The sequence below is a fragment of the Bos mutus genome, chromosome 29 (assembly GCF_027580195.1).
Source record: "Bos mutus isolate GX-2022 chromosome 29, NWIPB_WYAK_1.1, whole genome shotgun sequence".
NCBI lineage: Eukaryota > Metazoa > Chordata > Mammalia > Artiodactyla > Bovidae > Bos > Bos mutus.
In genome coordinates, this window is record NC_091645.1 from 16673326 (window position 1) to 16696711 (window position 23386).

The 23386-nt window shown below is 40.8% G+C and overlaps 1 protein-coding gene across 4 annotated transcripts in view; it reads left to right on the forward strand.

Annotated features, from left to right (window-relative positions):
- The first annotated feature begins 276 nt into the window (after nucleotides 1-276).
- NARS2 (asparaginyl-tRNA synthetase 2, mitochondrial) overlaps nucleotides 277-23386 on the forward strand; it is a 136014-nt gene continuing 112904 nt past the window's right edge. For 2 of the 4 annotated variants that reach the window (XM_070364973.1, XM_005908039.3), the window contains exons 1-5: nucleotides 277-757; nucleotides 5504-5613; nucleotides 5982-6102; nucleotides 10535-10675; nucleotides 17161-17241. In XM_070364973.1, the coding sequence (XP_070221074.1) occupies nucleotides 617-757; nucleotides 5504-5613; nucleotides 5982-6102; nucleotides 10535-10675; nucleotides 17161-17241 (594 nt within the window). In that variant the 5' untranslated portion in view covers nucleotides 277-616. Of the gene's footprint in view, nucleotides 758-2861; nucleotides 3261-5503; nucleotides 5614-5981; nucleotides 6103-10534; nucleotides 10676-17160; nucleotides 17242-23386 lie in introns of those variants that run through there. The other 2 variants (XM_070364971.1, XM_070364972.1) reach the window with 1 other exon arrangement.

Below are 23386 nucleotides of genomic sequence, written 5' to 3' on the forward strand. Positions count from 1 at the left end.
CAGTCTATCTGACTCTTAGCGACCCCATGGACTGCAGCCTACCAGGCTCCTCCGTCCATGGAATTTTTCAGGCAAGAGTACTGGAGTGGGGTGCCATTGCCTTCTCTAGGAGTGGTTACCTACCTCCTTGCTAATCTCTACAACCCTTGGGTCTTAGCTCCGCCCACCCCAGCTCCTGACCCGCCCCTTCCTCCGCCCCAGCGCCTCTTTAAACGGAGTCGTAAGTACGCATGCTCCCTCGGAACCTCCTCGTAACGTGATGACGTGAACGTTGGCGTGGTGACGTTCGGGCGACCGCGGCGCGTGTTTCAGCCCGCGCTCGGAGCGTGGGTTTAGAAGCTGAGGGAGTCTGTCAGGTGTTCCACGCGCCCACAGGGAGCGCTTTCTCTTCGCCATTCGCCGCTGAATGAGCGGTCTCCGTTCCGCCCTTTCGGGAAGCAGAGGTCCTGTGGAGACCGAACGGGGGCCCGTGAAGGGGAAGGAAGCCCGCGTGGGGCTCTGGAGCGCTGGAGTGTAGGGCTGCGGCCCGGAAGAGGGGAGGAGAGAGGGTCCCCGGCAGAGCCCGCTCGCGCTGGCCTCAGGGCTGGTCCCGAGGAGGGCCTGGGGCGGCCGCGCGATGTTCGGGGCGCGGTGCCTGCTCCGAGCCCTGCGCTCCTGCTCCTCGGCTCCTTGCCCGAGGCAGAGACCTGCAGCCAGAGTGAGCGTGCGGGGCGCTCTGGGGGTCCAGAGCGCGAACGGGGAGCGCGTTAAGGTCCAGGTTAGTGTGTCGGCAGGGGGCGGGTTTGTCCTCGTTGACGGATGTGGCGCATCCGCCTCTAAGCTTGTCCTGCTCACCCACCTCTCAGCTTGTCGGTGGACAGAACGACCGGCGGGGAGAGTTAGAAAATACAGGCGAGCGTGTGTCCACATTTTTCTCCTTTCCTTGGTTACCGTTACTTTTCGGAAAACTGTTTCAGTGCCTGAAAAGTGCTGGAAGTTTGCTTTCATGGCGCAGGGTGGTGTTAATCATAGAGAAAAATGAACGAATCCCTTTTCATTTGTCCCTCATGCCGTGTGTTCACAGTGACAAAGCTCCTTGAGAGCAGGAACTGTCTTGTTACCCGTCTTAGTATTCATACATGGTTGGCAGTAAACGTTCGGTCAACCAAACCATACCGTTTATTCAACTTTTAACTACCACAGGGCTTCGCATATAACTTATGTTTAGTAAATTAGGTGGAGAAGGCAATGGCAACTCACCCCAGTGTTCATACCTGGAGAAACCCATGGACAGAGGAGCCTGGTGGGCTGCAGTCCATCGCCCCGCCCCTACACACACACACACACACACACACACACACACACACCGAATTAGAACAAATGGAGTGTAGGAGTGTACATGCTTGGAGAATTCCATGGACGGAGGAGCCTGGTGGGCTGCATGCAGTCCATGGGGATGGACACACACACACACACACATGCAGTAAATTAGGAAAAGAAATGGAGTGTAGCAGTTTGAAAGAGCTCTGGTGTGAAACTGCCTAGGTTTAGATCTCTGCCACTTAGTCGCTTGTTAATGATTGGTATATCGCTTATGTGCTCTAAACCTCAGTTTCCTCTTATAAGAATGGAGATAATAATAGTCCTTAGTTCATAGTCCTAAAGATTAGTTATAAAATATTTAGGACAGTAGTCCATCTCAGTAAATGTTAGCTGCTAACATTTCTCTTGTTAATAATATTTGCAGGAGCTTCACACAGAAGATTCCTGCTTAGAGGAGCAGACCAAGCAAGATGGTTTGACTTACTAGGTTGCTGTAACACTCATACAGTTATTTTTGTTGTCCTCACATATCCTTGATTTCTAGGTGTGTGACCAGTTTCCTCCTCTTTGTGTTTCTTTATTTTTCATGGGTTTCTATGATACAAATCAAAACATTTTCTTGCATTCATCTGTTAATTCAACATATATTAATGATACCTTCTGTGTGGTAGTCTAGAGAGGAGGAAGAACAGAACCTACTCCCTAGGTGAGCAGGCTTCAGTTTTAGTGCTGTACAGTCTAATTTGGGGCCTTCCCAGGTGGCTTAGTGTTAAGACAGGAGAGGAGGATTGGATCTGTGGATGGGGAAAGATCCCGTTGAGAAGGAAATGGCAGCCCACACCAGTATTCTTGCCAGGGAAATCCCATGGACAGAGGAGCCTGACTGGCTACAGTCCTTGTGGTTGCGAAAAGTCAGGCGCAACTTAGTGACTGAACAATGGCAAAAACAGTCTAATTTAGAAACATCTGAATTGAGTGGTAATGTAGTTGTAAAATACATACCAATTTTGAAGAGCAAAAAAAAAATGCAAAGTAGCTCAGTATTTTTTATATTGATTACGTGTCGATATATATTTTGGATTCAATGAAATATACTGTTAAATTTAATTTTAGTCATCTCTTTTTACTTTTCATGTGACCAGTAAAACATGTAAAATTACATATGTGGCTCACTTTGTATTATATACAGCCCTGGGCTGATGGCTAAGACAAGAAATTATAACAGTATGATAAGTATTAGCTGTATTTCTATAGAAAACTTTGGGAAGACAGAGGGAAGTTCTTAAGAGTGTGAGGCGGTCAAAGAAGACTTCTTGCATGAGGTGACATTTCAGCTGAATGCTGAAGGATGTGTTCCTGGGTAGAGGATAGGGGAATGGGGTGGAAAGAGCATTTCAGAAGAATTCATTGATTAAAAATGTGACCTTTGAACTAAGAACTGTATTTGAATTCCAGCTCTACTACTTGGTAACTTTGAGTATTTAACAAGGTTATCCTAATTTCTCGAATAGGTTTCTTCATCCCTAACATGATAATGTTTATCGTCACCCTCTCATGTATATGCAGAGTTTATCATGAGAAACGCTGGGTTGGAAGAAGCACAAGCTGGAATCAAGATTGCTGGGAGAAATATCAGTAACCTGAGATATGCAGATGACACCACCCTTATGGCAGAAAGTGAAGAGGAACTAAAGAGCCTCTTGCTGAAAGTGGAAGAGGAGAGTGAAAAAGTTGGCTTGAAGTTCAACATTCAGAAAACTAAGATCATGGCATCCAGTCCCATCACTTCATGGCAAATAGATGGGGAAACAGTGGCTGACTTTATTTTTCTGGGCTCCAAAATCCCTGTGGATGGTGATTGCGGCCCTGAAATTAAAAGACGTTTACTCCTTGGAAGGAAAGTTATGACCAACCTAGACAACATATTAAGATGCAGAGATGTTACTTTGCCAACAAAGGTCCGTCTAGTCAAGGCTATGGTTTTTCCAGTAGTCATGTATGGATTTGAGAGTTAGATTATAAAGAAAGCTGAGCACCGAAGAATTGAGGCTTCTGAACTGTGGTGTTGGAGAAGACTCTTGAGAGTCCCTTGGACTTCAAGGAGATCCAACCAGTCCATCCTAAAGGAGATCAGTCCTGGGTGTTCATTGGAGGGACTGATTGTTGAGGCTGAAACTCCAATACTTTGGCCACCTGATGCAGAGAGCTGACTCATTTGAAAAGACCCTGATGCTGGGAAAGATTGAGGGCAGGAGGAGAAGGGGACAACAGAGGATGAGAGGGTTGGATGGCATCACCGACACAATGGACATAGGTTTGGGTGGACTCCAGGAGTTGGTGATGGACAGGGAGGCCTGGCGTGCTGCGGTTCATGGGGTCACAAAGAATCGGACACCACTGAGTGACTGAACTGAACTGAACATAATATTCACTTCATTAAGTTCTTGTGAGGATTAAGTAGATAAATATTTTTAAAGAGCAAAATGGAGTATAGCAGTTTGACAGAGCTGTGGTTAAGCTGCCTGCATTTAAATCTCTCCACTTGGTAGCTTGTTAATGATGTGCATGTCGCTTATGTGCTCTTAACCTCAATTTCCTCTTATAAGAATGGAGATAATGGTATTCCTTATTTCACAGAGTGAAGTAGAACAGAAGCACATTAAACAGTGTTTCATAAATGTTAACTTTTACTAACAAGTAAAAAGCAAGACTGTGGTGCTTTGGAAATTACTGTTGATTGGCCTTGCTCCAAGTTATGAAGGGCCTTGTGCATGAGACTGAGGTAATTTACCTTTTATTTGGTCTAGCCCTGGAGAAAGATCAAGGGCTTCCTGGTAGACTTGAGTTCAAATTCAGTCTTTATCCTTTACTGGCAGTGTGACCTTATGCAAGTTATTGAACTTCTCTGAGCCTCAATTCTTCAATTGTAAGATGTGACTCATGAAAATCCATAGAGCTGTTGTGAGGAGTAGATTGAGACAGTATATGAAGAAGGTAGTAAAATGCTTGTCACATACTAGGTGTTCAGTATATGATAGATATTCTTCCACTGAAAAATACTTGTGGGTTATCTACTGTGTCCCTGACAATAGCCTTCAAGGCAACTACAAACGTCGTTCCTAAATCCCCAAAATATGGACATGCAAATAAGTAATAGAAGGGCTTGAATAACAGTGTCTAAAGGGTGTGCTGAGGATACAAAGAAAGCCAGGGTGAATACAGTTTTTCTAAGTAGGATCATACCACTTTCCCCAAGTTTAATAGCCAATCATGGTTTTCCAGTGTTTAAATGGTTAATCAGACACCATCAGTTGTTTCATAATTGTTGAAAGACTGTTAGAATATTCTCAACTTCTATGCTAGTTAAATGTAAGTTGATTGTCATCAGAGAGCTGTTTTTACTGTTACTGGTCTACTTGAAGACATCTCATTTGTACTTCTGCATTCTTGTTGTGTTGTTTAGTGTCTAAGTTGTGTCTGACTCTTGTGATCCCATGGACAGTACCCACCAAGCTCCTCTGTCCATGGGATTCTCCAGGCAAGAATACTGGAGCGGATTGCCATTTCCTTCTCCAGGAGATCTTCCCCACACAGAGATCAAACCCACATCTCCTGCATTGGCAGGCGGATTCTTTACCACTGAACCACCAGAGAAGCCCTCATACATACCTATCATTTAAATTCAGAGTGTCTTTGAAAGTTTATGTTTTATTTAGTATGTGTTCTTACTGAGTTTCTTGAGAACTCTTTCGTGTGATACTTTGGGGAAAAAAACCAAAATCCCACAAAGACCTTTCTAGTCCATACGTAATCTCTCTGGGAATTTGATACAAAAGGAGAAAGGAACCAAGATATGTGCCCTGTTGTGTAGGGGAGGGGTTAGGGGCAGGAAGAAAACCTGGAATATTGTGGGATTGGTTATGTGAATTAGGCTCATGAACCTAATGGTATTTGGGGCATCTATTCAAAATGATGAGCTTTATTAATGAAACAACAGTGGAATGCCAAAGCTATATTTCACTGTGATAAGGACCATATAAAATTATATATGCATGTAGATGAGCTATTATAAAAGCAATTGATTTGTTCAGGCAGGATTATGAGGATTTTTTTGTTTTTCATTTAGTCTTCTGTGTGTATATGTAATGAAAATATAAAATGTTTGTGTTTTAAACTCAAGTTTAGAAATATTTCTCATCAGGGATGGATTCGTTCAATCCGCTCCCAGAAGGAAGTCCTGTTCCTGCACGTAAATGATGGGTCATCTTTGGAAAGCCTCCAGGTTGTAGCAGATTCAAGCTTTGACAGTAGGTGAGATTTTTGTTTTGTTTTAAGAATACTTTGGGGTTTTTTGGTTTGTTTTTTCATCTCCTCTGTTGCTCATTTCCATCATCTAGGTGTTCATATTGCCCCTCAGTGATCTTTCTAAACAGATCTGCTTTTCATAGCATTGATGCTCAAGTCCAAATGCATAGAATCAAGATTGTTTTCTTGTCTAACATTTTCATATGACAATATCCCCTACCTATCCTTTGCTTCTTTCTTAACTACATGTAGTTCTTAACCCAATTAAGGGTAAACTTCTATCATTAAATACTTTAGTGTTTTGATAGCAAGATTTGTATTAATATGAGGGCTACTTGTAAGATCTTGTTTATGTTGGTTTTTCATTACTATAGAGAACTGGCTTTTGGGAGTTCTGTGGAAGTTCAAGGGCAGTTGGTAAAAAGTCCATCCAAAAAGCAAAATGTGGAACTGAAGGCAGAAAAAATTGAAGTTGTTGGCAGTTGTGATGCCAAGGTATGTTTTATAACACTTTTACGGAGGCTGTTTTTAAAATGGCTTAGTTAAAACTAGCAGTGTTTTATGTGTAATGTTAGGAAGATGGCACTTGGATCATTTTAATCGTGACTTCCTAGATAATTGAAACAGACTATAGACTGAGGAATGTAGAAAGAGTAGCAGAAAGTACTCATATAAATGGTTGAGTCTTAGGAGTAGGAGCTAAGTGATACTACTCCGTGCATCTCTGTGGTGCCTTTCACTGTTGAAATTTGCCACTTTTACAAGCATGCCTAGTCAGCTACAATGACAAAGACATACCAGGGCAAACTGAGTTCTTAGGAATGCTCTGCCTTGAAATGACTTTTCCGTTATCTAGAACTGTATCATCCAGCGCAGTAGCCACTAGCTACCTGTGGCTATTTAATATTAAATGATTCAAAATTAAATAAAAAATTCCCTTCCTTAGTGGCATTAGCCACATTTCAAGTGCTCAGTAGTCACATGCACCTAATGGCTTCTGTCCTGCATTGCACAGATACAGAACATTTCTATTTATCACAGGAAATTCTACTGGACAGTGCTAGAGTGTGGTCATGTTTGGGTGGAACAAAGACAAATGTTACATTAAGACATGTTTACTTTTGTTTTTGGAACACTCTCTTGTTAGTGTGTGTGTTAGCTCAGTTGCATCTGATTCTTTGTGACTCCATGAACTGTAGCCCGTCAGACTCCTCTGTCCATTGGATTTTCCAGGCAAGAATACTGGAGTGGTGGTAGCTTTTTATTTATAGATTGATAAAGAGGTTATAAACTCTTGAGAATCCCTTGGACAGTAAGGAAATGAAACCAGTCAATCCCAAAGGAAATCAACCCCATATATTTATTGGAAGGACTGATGGTAAAGCTCTAATATTTTGGCCACCTGATGCAAAGAGCAAACTCATTGGAAAAGACCCTGATGCTGGGAAAGATTGAAGGCAGGAGAAGCAGGGGGCAACAGAGGATGAGATGGTTGGATGGCATCACTGACTCAATGGACATAAGTTTGAGCAAACTCTGGGAGATGGTGATGGACAGGGAAGCCTGGCTGCTGCAGTTCATGGGGTCACAAAGAGTCGGACATGACTTAACAACTGAACAGCAACAAAGAGGTCACAGGGGATAATTTCATAGATTATCAATCCATTTTCTAATTGGAGGAAATGAGGCCCAACCAGGCACAATAACTTGCATTAGGTCATGTTGTGGCACAGCTGAAGTTTATGCCCTAGCCATTTGACTCCCCTGTGGTTTATCTGTACTCATCTTCAAATATTTAATGAATAAAAAGTGAGGAAATACAGGGAAAGAGCATTATTTTAGCTCATTTTTAGTTCTTTTGGATAACTGGAAGAAATTAAAAACAAGGAAGAAAGAAAGAAAATAGGCAATTTTTAAAAATGGCTTTCTGAACAATATTCTAAGAAGTTCTAATTGACATTTAAAATTAAGAATCAGATATGAAGGTGTCTGAAAAATAGACTGTGAAAATAATTTGGAACTCAGAAGAATGAAAATGGTAACCATTACTATTTTTGCTTTTTAGAAAGGTTTCATTATTAAAAATTTGCCCTGTGTTTTACTCTTTGTAAATTGTTTTTCCTTGGTGAATATTGATGCCTTCCCGTATTCTTCCCCCTCATTTCAGTGTCATTTGTAAGTATTCACACGTTAGGGAACTCTGAGCCTGCTAGCAGTCCCCAGATTCTTGTTAATTTGATCATATTGTCACTTTCGTAGGTATGGGACCTATTTCTATACGTCACTAGTGTTTGCACAGGCCTAAAAGGAATAGATAATTCTAAAATAGGTTACCATTACTGGAGTGGGATTTCTTTGGAAGGAATGATGCTAAAGCTGAAACTCCAGTACTTTGGCCACCTCATGCACAAAGTTGACTCATTGGAAAAGACTCTGATGCTGGGAGGGATTGGGGGCAGGAGGAGAAGGGGACGACAGACAATGAGATGGCTGGATGGCATCACTGACTCGATGGACGTGAGTCTGAGTGAACTCCGGGAGTTGGTGTTGGACAGGGAGGCCTGGCGTGCTGCGATTCATGGGGTCGCAAAGAGTCGGACACGACTGAGCGACTGATCTGATCTGATCTGATTACTGGAGTGTGAAGTCAAGTGGGCCTTAAGAATCATTACTACAAGCAGAGCTAGTGGAGGTGATAGAATTCCAGCTAAGATTTTCACATCCTAAAAGATGATGTTGTTAAAGTGCTATACTCAATCTGGCAGCAAATTCGGAAAACCCAGCAGTGGGCACAGGACTGGAAAAGGTCAGTTTCATTTCAATCCCAAAGAAGGGCAATACCAAAAAATGTTCAAACTACCCCACAATTTGCACTCATTTCACATGCTAGCAAGGTACTGTTCAAAATCCTTCAAACGAGGCTTAAATAGTATGTGAACTGGGAACTTCCAGATGTACAACCTGGATTTAGAAAAAGCAGAGGAACCAGAGATCAAATTGGTAACATCTGTTGGATCATAGAAAAAGCAAGGAAATTCCAGAAAACATCTGCTTCATTGACTACACTAAAGCCTTTGACTGTGTGGATCACAACAGACTGGAGAATTCTTCAAGAGATGGGAATCCCAGACCACCTTATGTGCCTCCTGAAAGCTGTATACAGGTCAAGAAGCAACAGTTAGAACTGGCTATGGAATAACAGACTGGTTCCAAACTGGGAAAGGAATACATCAAGGCTGAATATTGTCTCCCTGCTTATTTAACCTATATGCAGAATACATCATGAGAAATACCAGGCTGGATGAATCACTTGCTGGAATCAAGACTGCTGGGAGAAATATCAATAACCTCAGATATGCAGATGACACCACCCTTATGGCAGAAAGCGAAGAACAACTAAGGAGCCTCTTGAATGAAGGTGGAAGAAGAGAGTGAAAAAGCTGGGTTAAACTCAGCTTTCAAAAAACGAAGACCATGGTATCTGGTCCCATCACTCCATGCCAAATAGATGAGGAAACAATGGAAACAGTGAGAGACTTTATTTTCTTGGGCTGCAAAATCACTACAGATGGTGACTGCAGCCATGAAATTAAAAGACGCTTGCTCCTTGGAAGGAAAGCTATGACAAACCTAGACAGTGTATTAAAAAGCAGAGATACCACTTTGCCGACAAAGGTGCAAAGAAAAACTATGGTTTTTCCAGTAGTCATGTAGGGATGTGAGAGTTGGACCATAAAGAAGACTGAGTGCTGAAGAACTGATGCTTTTGAACTATGGTGAGCGAAGACTCTTGAGAGTCCCTTGGACAGCGAGGAGATCAAACCAGTCAATCCTAAAAGAAATCAGTCCTGAATATTCATTGAAAGGACTGATGCCAAAACTCCAGTACTTTGGCCACCTGATGTGAAGAGCTGACTTATTGGAAAAGACCCTGATGCTGGGGAAGATAGAGGACAGGAGAAGAGGGTGACAGAGGATGAGATGGTTGGATGGCATCACTGACCATGGACATGATTTTGAGCAAACTCTGGGAGATAGTGAAGGACAGGGAAGCCTGGCGTGCTGCAGTCCATGGGGTTGCAAAGAGTTGGGCACGACTGAGCAACTGAACAACAGGAGCTGTTTTACTTCACTTCTCTGTTAGCTTTCTTATTGAAACTTTGGTTTTGGTCATATAGTTTTTAGGAAAGTTCTTCTAGGTAGTGTCAAAATTTCCTTTACAATTTTTATGAATATATACTCCCCTAGATGACAGCTGTTGACCATCCCCCATGTTCTGAAACAGTAGCACATGTTGAGAAATGGTGATAAGTAGTGCTAATAGATTATGAGTGTTTGTGGACTTTCAAGATACTATGATGATTTTAGAATTGAATACCAGCTGTGTGTATACTGCTGTAGAAAATGTAATCTTTAATATCTACAATATTCTAAACTGTGTGCCCAACAGTGGAGTGTTTTGCATTTGCTCAGTTGTAGCCAACTCTTCACGACCCCGTGGACTGTAGCCCTCCAGCCTCCTTTGTCTGTGGAATTTTCCAGGCTAGAATACTCGAGTGGGTTGCCATTTCCTTCTGGAGTGTTTTGCATGATTATATCCTAATCTCTGTTTGTAAATAGTGGTTGATAGCTAATGGGTAGAAATTTGGTAAGTAACATATTAGCCTGTCTGATAATAAGTAATTTTGCCCAAAACCCCAAAGCTAGTACGAAGTTGAGCTGGATTCAAACCCATATCTCTGATTTCACTCACTGTTGTACTAATGTGTTAGAATTCATATGGACCATATTCAATTATGTTAAGAAAATGAGAAGGAAAGCATCTTAGTTTTATACTAAAACACTGCTATTTAACAAATGCCCTGTAAACTGATTTTATAAAGCAGTATCTTTGTTAGCTTCTCACTTGTTTTTCTTGTTGTTTCAGGCTTTCCCTTTTAAATATAAAGAGAGGCATCCTCTAGAATATCTGAGACAATATCCTCACCTCAGGTGTAGGACTAATGTTCTGGGTTCTGTACTGAGGGTTCGCAGTGAAGCCACAGCTGCTATCCATTCTTTCTTTAAGGTAAGGAGCTTTGCTTCTCAGTGTTCATTCTGGTGAAGAAGTTGAATAATTGTAACACTGGAGTAGTATCCTGAAAAGTCTTCTGGTTGTTTATTCCAGGCATGCTTTATTATGTGATACTTTTTTCTTTGACTGATACTAAATTTTCTATTTATCACTAACTTTGAGCAATTTGATTAACGTGTGCCTTGGCATAGCTTTTTAATGCTTCTTGTGTCTGGAGTTCATTGAATTTCTTATCTATGTATTTCAGTTTTCACTAGGTTTTCAGTCATTTTTCATCAAATATTTTTTATGTTACCTCTCTCCTTTGGGGAACTTCAGTTACCCGCATATATTTGGCCACTTGATGATATTCCCATAGCTCACTCATGTTCTTTTTTTTTTTAAATCTTCTTTTCCCCCAGTGTGTTTCTTTTGCTGTATCTTTTTTGCTTTCTGATCTTTTCTTCTGCAATGCCTGTTTTGTTGTTGTTCATATTCAGTGCATTTTTCACCCCATACATTATAGGTTTCGTAAGTGGTTGATTTGGGCCTTTTTTTTTTTTTTTTTTTTTTTTTTTCATCATTAATTTAATTTTATTTTTTAATTTATTTTTTAATTGAAGGATAATTGCTTTACAGAATATTGTTGTTTTCTGTCAAACCTCAACATGAATAAGCCATAGGTATACATATATCCCCTCCTTTTTGAACCTCCCTCCCCATCCCACCTCTCTAGGTTGATACAGAGACCTGTTTGAATTTCCTGAGCCATATAGCAAATTCCCGTTGGCTCTCCATTTTACATATGGTAATGTAAGTTTACATGTTACTCTTTCCACACATCTCACCCTCTCCTCCCCTCTCCCCATGTCTCCATAAGTCTATTTTCTATGTCCGTTTCTCCATTGCTGCCCTGTAAATAAATTCTTCCATAACATGTTTCTAGATTCCTTATATATGTGTTAGAATATGATATTTATCTTTCTCTTTCAGACTGACTTCATTCTGTGTAATAGGCTCTAGGTTCATCCACCTCATTAGAACTGATTCACTTTTTTTGGCTGAGTAATATTCCATTGTGTATATGTACCACAACTTCTTTATCTATTCATCTGTCAATGGACATCTAGGTTGCTTCCATATTCTAGCTATTGTAAATAGTGCTACAATGAACAATGGGATACATGTATCTTTTTCAGTTTTGGTTTCCTCCAGGTATATGCCTAGGAGTGGGATTGCTGGGTCATATGGTGGTTTTTTCCTAGTTTTTAAGGAATCTCAATACCATCTTCCATAATGGCTGTATCAGTTTACATTGCCACCAACAGTGCAAGAGCGTTCCCTTTCCTCCATACGCTTTCCAGCATTTATTGTTTGTAGACTTTTTGATAATGGCCACTCTGACTGGTAGAGATGATATCTGATTGTGGTTTTGATTTGCATTTCTCTGATAATGAGCGATGTTGAGCATCTTTTCATGTGTTTGTTAGCCATCTGTATGTCTTCTTTGGAGAAATCAGGGCCTTTTTTTTTTAGGTCTTCCATATCTCTACTAACTTTTTTGAACATATTCAGAAGTTTTAGTTGAAACTATGTATAGTTTTCATAGCTGTTTCGTTACCATTTTTATGTACTAACATGTCAGTCAGTTATGAGTCAGTTTTAATTGATTAGTCTCTTCATTAGAGATTATGTTTTCCTGCTTCTTCTTATACCTGCTAATCTTTGATTAGTTGCCAGACCTTGTGAATTTTATCTTGCTGGGTGCTGGATATTTATAAAGCTTTTTATGTTCTGTTCTGGTATGTAGTTAAGTTACTGGCAGGATCTTGCTTTTATGATTTGTATGCTCCCTGGTAGTCTAGTGGTTAGGATTCGGCACTCTCACTGCTGCAGCCCAGGGTCAATTCCCAGTCAGGGAAACCTTTTTTCTGGGCTTCCCTGGTGGCTCAGATGGTAGAGAATCTGCCTGCAATGCAGGAGACCCAGGTTTCACTCCTGGGTCAGGAGGATCCCCTGGAGAAGAAATGGCAACCTACTCCAGTATTTTTACCTGGAGAATTCCATGGATGGTGGAGCCTGGCCGGCTGCAGTCCATAGAGTCACAGAGTTGGACACGACTGAGTGACTTGACACTTTGACTTTCAGGTAAATCCGAAGCAGTGCTCAGTCTAGGTCTGTTATTCCCCACTACTGAGGCAAAGCCTTCCTGAGATCTTCTAACCTGGCTGTGGGAATAGGCACTGTTTCCTCTAATCATTTTGGATGGTTCTTTCCCTGGCCTTGGATGGTCTCCTCACATGCCTGAGCTGATCATTCCTCCACTTGATCAATACTGATCCATACTCCAGGGTGACTCTCTGTGCTTCTCTGGAGTTGTTGCATACCTCTCTGCTCTCTGGAACTCAGTCCTGTCAATTCCTGCCATTTTGGCCTCAGACTCTCAGCTCTGTCTCTTCAACTCAGGGAATCTGCTGAGCTCTGCTTTATTTATTCCTGCTTCTTGTTGTCATCTGGGAAATCTTAAAGCAATAAGCTGGGCTGCTGGTGGGGTTCATTATGTTTATTTCCTGTCTCTCAGGGTTCACTCTCCTTTATTGTCTGATATCCAGTGTCTTGAAAACTGTCGTTCCATGTGGTTTGCTCGTGGATTCTTTTGTTTTGTCTTTTGATTGTTTCAGACAGGAGGGTAAATCTAGTTCCTGTTTCTCCATCTTGGTCACAGAGATTATATATACAGTAAGCGCTAATTTTAAAGGATTATTGATGATCAAGTAGGTTGATCTAATGACTAAAGACATTTGTCTCATTTAGCTTTGCTTTTCAGCCATTTATCCCCAACCCAAGAAAGCCACAGTGGAATGTAGTTGGTCAGTTGATGAGACCCTCCTCCCATGTGGTAGATGGAAGGGCTCCAAAGGCAAGAGTGAGCCAACAGACAAAATTCAGTATTATTCCATGTGGTTTTGGAACTCTTCCTAAGCCACTTCTCCAGATCCAGCTCTTTTGGGAAGATTGTCTGACAGCACACCCTTCCCTTGGACAGCATCCAACTTCATGCAGGTGCAGCCCTGCCATAGAACACAAGAAAATTCTCGCTCTTTGCAGAGCTCCTTAAGAGATAATTTCTGGTGTGACAGCTAAAGAACAGCATGGCTTTAAAGCATAAGAATAAACAAAGGAAAATAAATCACATTATACAATGTCATCCCATTATGGTTTAAAGGGGTGCATTTTCATATGCTGTCATAAGCTTTCTCACACAGCTTCCATGTGGCTTTTCAGTAGTGCTTGAACTATACAAACAGAAAATTTGTTCAGATGTAAAAGTATTTTCCCCCATTTGTCTTCAGCTATTAGTCAGTGGACTTGCTTCAATTCTGAAAGTTTTATGGATTTCTGGCCACTAGGTGGTGGTATTGGCAGGCCATTAACAAGTGGGCTTTTCCTAATTCATGCATTTCACTTTTTTTTTTTAACACAGTTGTTTATTATCTGAAGTTTTTACAGATAAACGATTTTTACATGAGAGAATAAACTAGAAAACTCTGAAATCAAAGAATCAGCAAAGTAAAGTTTAAAAAACATTTTGTGCTGTGCTTAGTCGCTCAGTTGTGTCTGATCTCTGTGACCCCATGGACTGTAGGTTGCTGGGCTCCTCTGTCCATGGGATTCTCGAGGCAAGAATACTGGAGTGGGTTGCCATGCCCTCCTCCAGGGAATCTTCCCAACCCAGGGATCTTTTAGGTGGTTAAAAATAATGAATTTTTGCAGTGTTGGACATGTTTGTAAAGATAGGCACTTTTGAATCTTAAAATTCACTTTTTAATTGTAAGGCCCTAGAAAACATAATCCTGATATTCCCCTTTTAAGATGCTTCCCACTTGTGTATGAGTGTTATAGGACATACTAAATTAGAGTTATATATTATTCTGTATTGGGTGCTGTTTCTGTGTTTGTTACTTGAGGCTCCTGAAAAGATGTTAATATGTGTTTGCCCTTTCTTGGTGAGTTGAGTTTCTTCCTCTGAGTATCAGGTTGTTTCCTTCTCAGCATGGCAGTGCCTTCAAAGCCTGTCACAGTGGGGAGCATTCTTTGACCCTGGGTTAAATGACCCTATACTGCTGTGTTTTTGAGTTCCTGTGACTGCTTGTTATGGGGAGTGTTTTTGGGTTTCGTTTTGTTGGTTGGTCTCCTCCTGCTGTCACTGTTTGTCCCCAGTGGTGCGCCTGCGGCCAGCAATTGCTATCCTGTTTCTTTTCTGTTGAGTCTGATTAAATAATGATACTTGTTTTGTGTGTGTTAAAAACAGTCCATGAGTCTTTGGGTAATACATATGGGCCTTAGTACATGAATTTTTAACTTTCAAGTACTCATTGTTTATCATATCTGGTTGTAGAAATATGTATCTGTCCAAATACTTAGATATTTAGAGGTGGTGGGTGAGATCTGAATAATTGGGCCACTATTTTTGCCCCCTTCTCTGGCATTTGTATCTCTCGTTAGGAACCGCTTTGCTATGGGATGGGATAAGTACTTGACACCGGAACCCCGTTGGAGGCAGCCACTGATGGTACTCTTGCTATTTATTTTCCTGCTTCGCTGTTCACTTTCTCATTTTTGGACTTTGTTCTCACCTTTGTTATTCCTTTGTACCTTCTTCTTTATAACTTTTGGTGGTAATGTTATAGTCTTAGATATGATAGGCCTTGCTAGCACTGTTTAGACTTAAAAAGCTGGTGACGCCTTTTGGGAGGTTTAGCATTATTTGAGTAATTTTTATTTTTTAAAATCCCATCCAGTTATTTCCATAAGATTTACAGCATTGTTTCTCGTAGCAGTTGACCAGTTCTAACTCTGGCAATTACATTCAGCCGTTAAATTTTCTCCTCCCTTTCCCCTCCCTCTCGCCACCCTCATTTCCTTTGGATTTTTCTTCCTTTCTTTGTTTACTGCACTCATGCTCATAGTTGCCTGCATTCATGTGGAATAAATGATTCATGTCCATAATTCTTGGCTCCTGGGAGGTAAAAGTTTAATGCAGTCATGTTATTGATTCTGTTTCATTTGTTCTCTATAACGTGCTCTCTGCAGCACTTCTCCGAATGTTGTTCGCAGATTAAGTACATATTTGAATACTTCCTAAGACTCCTAATTTATAGCTTGAAAATGTAATCATTCTACCTCATAAGGCAAGTACTTGGCTGGATGCTTTGTATCCTAGCCAGAATACTTGAATTCAGTCTTATTAGGAAGGAAGGGGCAAATATGGGAGGCCCTTGGTAGTGCACTGACATATTTTACATTTCACCCATGACCGGTAGAATGTAGCAGAGATTAGATGTGTATATGAGTTTCCCTGGTGGCTCGGCTATAAAGAATCTGTGTGCAGTGCAGGAGACTCCGGTTTGATCCCTGCGTCAGGAAGATCCCCTGGAGGAGGGCGTGGTACCCCACTACAGTATTCTTGCTGGGAAAATTCCATGGACAGAGGAGCCTGGAGGGCTGCAGTCTAAGGGATCGCAAAGAGTTGGACAGGACTGAAGTGACTGAGCACACAGACAGATGTATATATATGAATTTATTGTATTGATTTCAAGAGCAAAATGTGTCTATTAAACACATGTTCTTCTGCCTTTGCAACATAAATTCACTATAGCTGCCCCCACCCCTACCTTGCAACATTTATGCTGATTGTAACCTTTTACCTACATCCATAGTCAAAATGAAAGTATACCTTTGAAGTTGCTGGGTTATCTCAATTTTACTAGTAACAGCTTTTGTGGTTCACTAATGGAGATAGTCTCAGACTTCAGAGTGGGAGAATCGCAGTTGGGTGCCTTAGGGTTTGCTGCTCAGAGTCTTCCTTGAGGCGGAGGAAGCACACTGCCTGCGCCACGTGCAGTGCGCTGTGCTAGCAGTTTAGTGGCAGACTTCCTAAATAATATTTCTGCCTGTTTTGCTCTTTGTTTCTTCAGTCCCTGGTTGCCAAATTTTTCTCCTTTTTAAGAGTTGTTACAATTTCTTATCCCAAAATAATTGAACTTAATATTGATCACTTTGTATTCCCTTAGTAATGTGGGCAACATCATGGTGCATTAGCCTGAGTGAGTGAGTGTGTGTTAAATCACTACCAGTATGTTGGAGATGCGAGAAGAAATGGCACCAGAGAGCCTGAGCACCCAGGTTCCAGTTGCAGCTCCGACACTGACGAGTTGTGTGACTTTGGCCTCTCATTAAATTTCTCTGGGCCTCAGTTTCCTTATCTTGGAAGTGAGGAGGTTGGACTAGATATTGTCTAAGTTAGTTCGGATTTATTAATAATATTTTTTGTGCATAATAAACACTCCATTTGATATTTCAGTAGTTTTATTTGAGTGATTGAAAAATTTGATGTGACATTCTCTTAGTGCTATTTTAATCATATAAAAAGGTGTATATTCTTGGAACTGTTTCACAGACAGATGTACTGAGACAAGTGGTTTCTCTTTTTCTTCCAGGACAGTGGCTTTGTGCATATTCATACTCCAGTAATCACATCCAATGACTGTGAGGGGGCTGGAGAACTTTTTCAAGTTGAAGTAAGTTGTGCATCCCATCTTGGAGGTTATATTGCTTGCTAATATTTTTCACTTGAGAGTTGATTTAAATTTAATGAGAGTTATATGGATAGACCATGACCGGAACCTGAAGTTTTATTGATAATAATTCTTAAAAAAACATATATAGGAAATTCATACTTCTGTGCAACCAGCTATATTACTTACATTGTGACTTAAAGAAGTTAATTTTTATTTTTAATGGAAGGATAATTGCTTTACAGAACTTTGTTGTTTCCTATCAAACCTCAGTGTAAATCACCCATAGGTATATATATTTCCACTCCCTCTTGAACGTCCCTCCCATTTCTTTTCCCATCCCACCCCTCTAGGTTGATACAGAGTGCATTTGAGTTCCCTAAGACATACAGCAAATTCCCATTGACTATCTGTTTTACATACAGTAATGTAAGTTTCCATGTGACTCTCTCCATACATCTCACCGTCTCCTCCCCTCTCCCTGTGTCCGTAAGTCTGTTCTTTATATCTGTTTCTTCATTGCTGCCCTCCAAATAAATTCTTTGGTACCATCTTTCTAGATTCCATATTTATGCATGCATTCATGTACGATATTTATCTTTCTGACTTACTTCACCCTGTATAATTGCTCTAGGTTCATCCACCTCCTTAGAACTGATTGACTTTTTTTGGCTGAGTAATATTCCATTGTATATATGTACCACAACATTATCCATTCGTCTGTCGATGGACATCTAGGTTGCTTCCATGATCTAGCTATTATAAATAGCGCTGCAATGAATAATGGGATATATGTGTCTTTTTCTCTTTTGGTTTTCTCAGGGTATATGCTTAGGAGTGGGATTGCTCACTTATATGGTGGTTTTATTCCTAGTTTTTAAGGAATCTCAATACTGTCTTCCATGGTGGCTGTATCAATTTGCATTCCCACTAACAGTGCAAGAGCGTTCCCTTTTCTCCACACCCTCTCCAGCATTTATTGTTTGTAGACTTTTGGGTGATGGCCATTCTGACCAGTGTGAAGTGGTACCTTCATTGTAGTTTTGATTTGCATTCTTCTAATAATGAGTGATAGAGTACCTGATGAACTATGGACTGAGGTTCCTGACATTGTACAGGAGACAGGGATCAAGATCATCCCCATGGAAAAGAAATGCAAAAAAGCAAAATGGCTGTCTGGTGAGGCCTTACAAATAGCTGTGAAAAGAAGAGAAGCGAAAAGCCAAGGAGAAAAGGAACGATATAAGCATCTGAAACAGAGTTCTAAAGAATAGCAAGAAGAGATAAGAAAGCCTTCCTCAGCGATCAATGCAAAGAAATAGAGGAAAACAACAGAATGGGAAAGACTAGAGATCTCTTCAAGAAAATTAGAGATACCAAGGGAACATTCCATGCAAAGATGGGCTCGATAAAGGACAGAAATGGTATGGACCTAACAGAAGCAGAAGATATTAAGAAGAGGTGGCAAGAATACACAGAAGAACTGTACAAAAGAGAGCTTCACGGCCAAGATAATCACGATGGTGTGATCACTGACCTAGAGCCAGACATCCTGGAATGTGAATTCAAGTGGGCCTTAGAAAGCATCACTACGAACAAAGCTAGTGGAGGTGATAGAATTCCAGTTGAGCTATTTCAAATCCTGGGAGATGATGCTGTGAAAGTGCTGCCCTCAATATGCCAGCAAATTTGGAAAACTCAGCAGTTGCCATAGGACTGGAAAAGGTCAGTTTTCATTCCAATCCCAAAAAAAGGCAATGCCAAACAATGCTCAAACTACCGCACAATTGCACTCATCTCACACACTAGTAAAGTAATGCTCAAAATTCTCCAAGCCAGGCTTTAGCAGTACATGAACCATGAACTTCCTGATGTTCAAGCTGGTTTTAGAAAAGACAGAGGAACCAGAGATCAAATTGTCAACATCTGCTGGATCATGGAAAAAGCAAGAGAGTTCCAGAAAAACATCTATTTCTGCTTTATTAACTATGCCGAAGCCTTTGACTGTGTGGATCACAATAAACTGTGAAAAATTCTGAGAGAGATGGGAATACCAGACCACCTGACCTGCCTCTTGAGAAATCTATACGCAGGTCAGGAAGCAACAGTTAGAACTGGACATGGAACAACAGACTGGTTCCAAAGAGGAAAAGGAGTACGTCAGGGCTGCATATTGTCACCCTGCTTATTTAATTTATATGCAGATTACATCATGAGAAACGCTGAGCTGGAAGAAGCACAAGCTGGAATCAAGATTGCCGGGAGAAATATCAATAACCTCAGATATGCAGATGACACCACCCTTATGGCAGAAAGTGAAGAGGAACTAAAGAGCCTTTTGATGAAAGTGAAAGAGGAGAGTGAAAAAGTTGGCTTAAAGCTCAACATTCAGAAAACGAAGATCATGGCATCTGGTCCCATCACTTCATGGCAAATAGATTGGGAAACAGTGTCAGACTTTATTTTTTGGGGCTCCAGAATCACTGCAGATGGTGACTGCAGCCCTGAAATTAAAAGACGTTTACTCCTTGGAAGGAAAGTTATGACCAACCTAGATAGCATATTAAAAAGGAGAGACATTACTTGCCAACAAAGGTCCGTCTAGTCAAGGCTATGGTTTTTCCAGTGGTCATGTATGGATGTGAGAGTTGGACTGTGAAGAAGGCTGAGCGCCGAAGAATTGATGCTTTTGAACTGTGGTGTTGGAGAAGACTCTTGAGAGTCCCTTGGACTGCAAGGAGATCCAACCAGTCCATTCTACAGGAGATCAGCCCTGGGATTTCTTTGGAAGGAGTGATGCTAAAGCTGAAACTCCAGTGCTTTGGCCACCTGAAGCGAAGAGTTGACTCATTGGAAAAGACTCTGATGCTGGGAGGGATTGGGGGCAGGAAGAGAAGGGGACGACAGAGAATGAGATGGCTGGATGGTATCACTGACTTGATGGACGTTGAGTTTGAGTGAACTCCGGGAGTTGGTGATAGAGAGGGAGGCCTGGCGTGCTGCAATTCATGGGGTCGCAAAGAGTTGGACATGACTGAGCGACTGAACTGAATAACGAGTGATGTTGAGCATCATTTCATGTGTGTGTTAGCCATGTGTATGTCTTTGGAGAAATGAATGTTTAGTTCTTTTTCCCACTCTTTGATTGGGTTGGTTGTTTTTCTGGTATTGAGTTGTATGAGCTGCTTATCTATTTTGGAAATTAATCCTTTGTCAGTTGTTTCATTTACTATTACTGTCTCCCATTCTGAGGGTTGTCTTTTCACCTTGTTTATAGTTTCCTTTGCTGTGTAAAAACTTTTAAGTTTATTTAGGTCCCACTTGTTTACTTTTGTTTTTATTTCCATTATTCTATGGTGGGGGGGTCATAGGGGATCTTACTTTGATTTATGTCATTGAGTGTTCTGCCTAGGTTTTCCTCTAAAAGTTATATAGTTTCTGGTCTTAATAGGTCTTTAATCCATTTTGAGTTTATCTTTGTGTATGGTGTTAGGAAGTGTTCTAATTTCATTCTTTTACACGTAGCTGTCCAGTTTTCTTCCCAGCACCACTTGTTGAAGAGGTTGTCTTTGCCCCATTGTATATTCTTGCCTCCTTTGTGAAAGGAGTGGATTTTTAATTTACCACTCTATTTGCCTTTTTGATAACTGTGAAGTGATAAGCTAGAGAAATTTGAAGAAATTAATAAAAATTCTAAGATATCTTTTATACAGATTCAAGCCCCAGTTAACATTTTTGGGTGTAATTTTTATTTTAAGGGATAAACTAAAATAGAAAAGTACACATGTGAATATTTTCTCTTTTCAGAGTCTTTAGAAAATGTATTTTTCATAAAAATGATTTAGTCTGTATACCTCGTGAAGGCTTTTATTTCAGTCCTTTGTTCAGCAATTATTTTTTGAGCTCCTTCTATGGGCCAGGCATTGTTAGCCTGCACTTGTTGCAGGAAATTTAAAAGTTACCAGTTTTTCTTACTTGTAGGCAATTGAAAGCCTTTCATTTGCCAGTTAGACAGCCTGTTTAAAATCATTGGCCAGTTAGTATAACAACGTACAAAGAGAAATATATGTTGATAATTGGTGCTTTTTGTATTTATTCACTGATTTCTATGTCTCTGAGGGAAGTCAAAATTCTTTATACATTTGGGTGATTCCATCAAATGACAGGACCTGTATAAAACTACTCTCTGTAGTTCAGTACATTCTGACTCTTGGTAATGATGCTTTCCCTTCATGTAATCGAACAGTGTATTCACTACAAAAGTTGTCCTGACGTGAGGGGACATATGTACACCTATGGCTGATTCATGTTGACGTTTGACAGAAAACAGCAAAATTGTGTAAAGCATTTATCCTTCGATTAAAAAATAAATAAATTTTTAAAAAGGAGTTTTTATAAGTATAAAGGGAATTATTAGGCCCAAATTAAATAAAAAATATTTGTGTAGCAAACTTAAATAAGATAAATTTGGAGCTAAGTGCTTTACCACCAGAGAAATCCTCCAGGCAAGTCTGAATGATTAGAACATGTATGTTTTTGACTCTAAACAACACAAGGCAAGTATAAATGTATAGAAAGGGGAAAATGAATTTCTGAAGCTTAATAAATGAGAGGGCTTCCCTGGTGGCTCAGTCATAAAGAATCCACCTGCCAGTGTAGGAGACGCACATTTGATCCTGGGTCAGGAAGATTCTCTGGAGAAGGAAATGGCAACCCACTCCAGTATCCTTGCCTGGATACTGGAGTGTATCCCATGGACAGAGGAGCCTGGCGCGCTACAGTCCATGGGCTCACAGAGAGTCAGACACAACTGAGTGACTAAACAGAAGTAAAACAAATAACTTCTATGTTCATAGTTCTTCAGGGCCATGCTGAGGAATTTTAGATAGTGGAATTAGCTTTGTTTATTCAGAGTGTCAGAAAGAGATGCTCTTGAATTGATTGATCCTAGGCTCCTGCAGTCAGGGTCTAGATCAAATTCCAATCTGTGGCTTTTTTTTTTTTTTTTAATGACCCATTGTCTTTGCTGTTTTCAGCAGTTCATCTCCTAAGACTTGTCTTTTGCCCCTGCCAACCCTCTTTCCTTTGAAAGCAATGCTCCTTATTCCCACCTCACACATCAATGCGCTTCCAAGCTTCATGGTGTGGGTTTCTTCCTGACTGCATGTAGAGAGATAGGAGTTTGACTCTTGGCACTCCACTATTAGGAGAAAGTGAAGTGTCATACCTAAATTTTTGCTTCTCGTATTAGTGTTCTTTTTTTCCTCTGATAATGATGAAGTGCAGTGACTACTTAAAAGGTAAGGATGCCTGGTATACATACTTAGGTTTGAGGAAAGCAGTAAGATGGCCACCTTGAAATACACAGTAAGAACATCATACACTGTCGAGAAGTGAGTGTGTGTCCCATCATTTTCATTTTCTTTTTCCTCATCCATATTTCCTGCTTTACAATTTCAGGTACTTGTTAAGGTTTGGGTACTACTGAGCAAACATGTAGGAAGTTGCTTTCAAAGCATCAGTTTCTTATTCAGCAGACGTTTGGTACCATCTGTGTTCAAGATGATGTGCTCACTATTAACTGAAAAAAGTGAAAGTGAAGTCGCTCAGTCGTGTCCGACTCTTGGCGACCCCACGGACAGTAGTCGGTCAGCCTCCTCTGTCCATGGGATTCTCCAGGCAAGAATACTGAAGTGGATTGCCATTTCCTTCTCCAGGAGATCTTCCCAACTCAGGGATTGAACTGGGGTTTCCTACATTGTAGGCAGATGCTTTACTGTCTGAGCCACCAGAAAAGTTGCTCGCTATTAAGAGGGATATAAAGATGTAGTCACAGTTCTGGTCGGTGAAGCAGGTGTGTTTGCAGGATTTGATAGAGAAAGGAGTGCACATTTCATTCACTTTTTTTTTTTTTTTTTTAAAGAATTGTTAGTTATTTTTGGCTGCACTGCACCTTCATTGCTGGGTGGACTTTTCTCTGGTTGTATCGAGCGGGGGCTACTCTCTTGTGGCAGTGTGTGGGCTTCCTGTTGCAGTGGCTTCCCTTGTTGCACAGCATGGGCTCTGGAGCACTTGGGCTTCAGTAGTTGCAACACATAGGCTCAGTAGTTGCACCTCGTGGACTCTAGAGCACAGGCTTAGTAGTTGT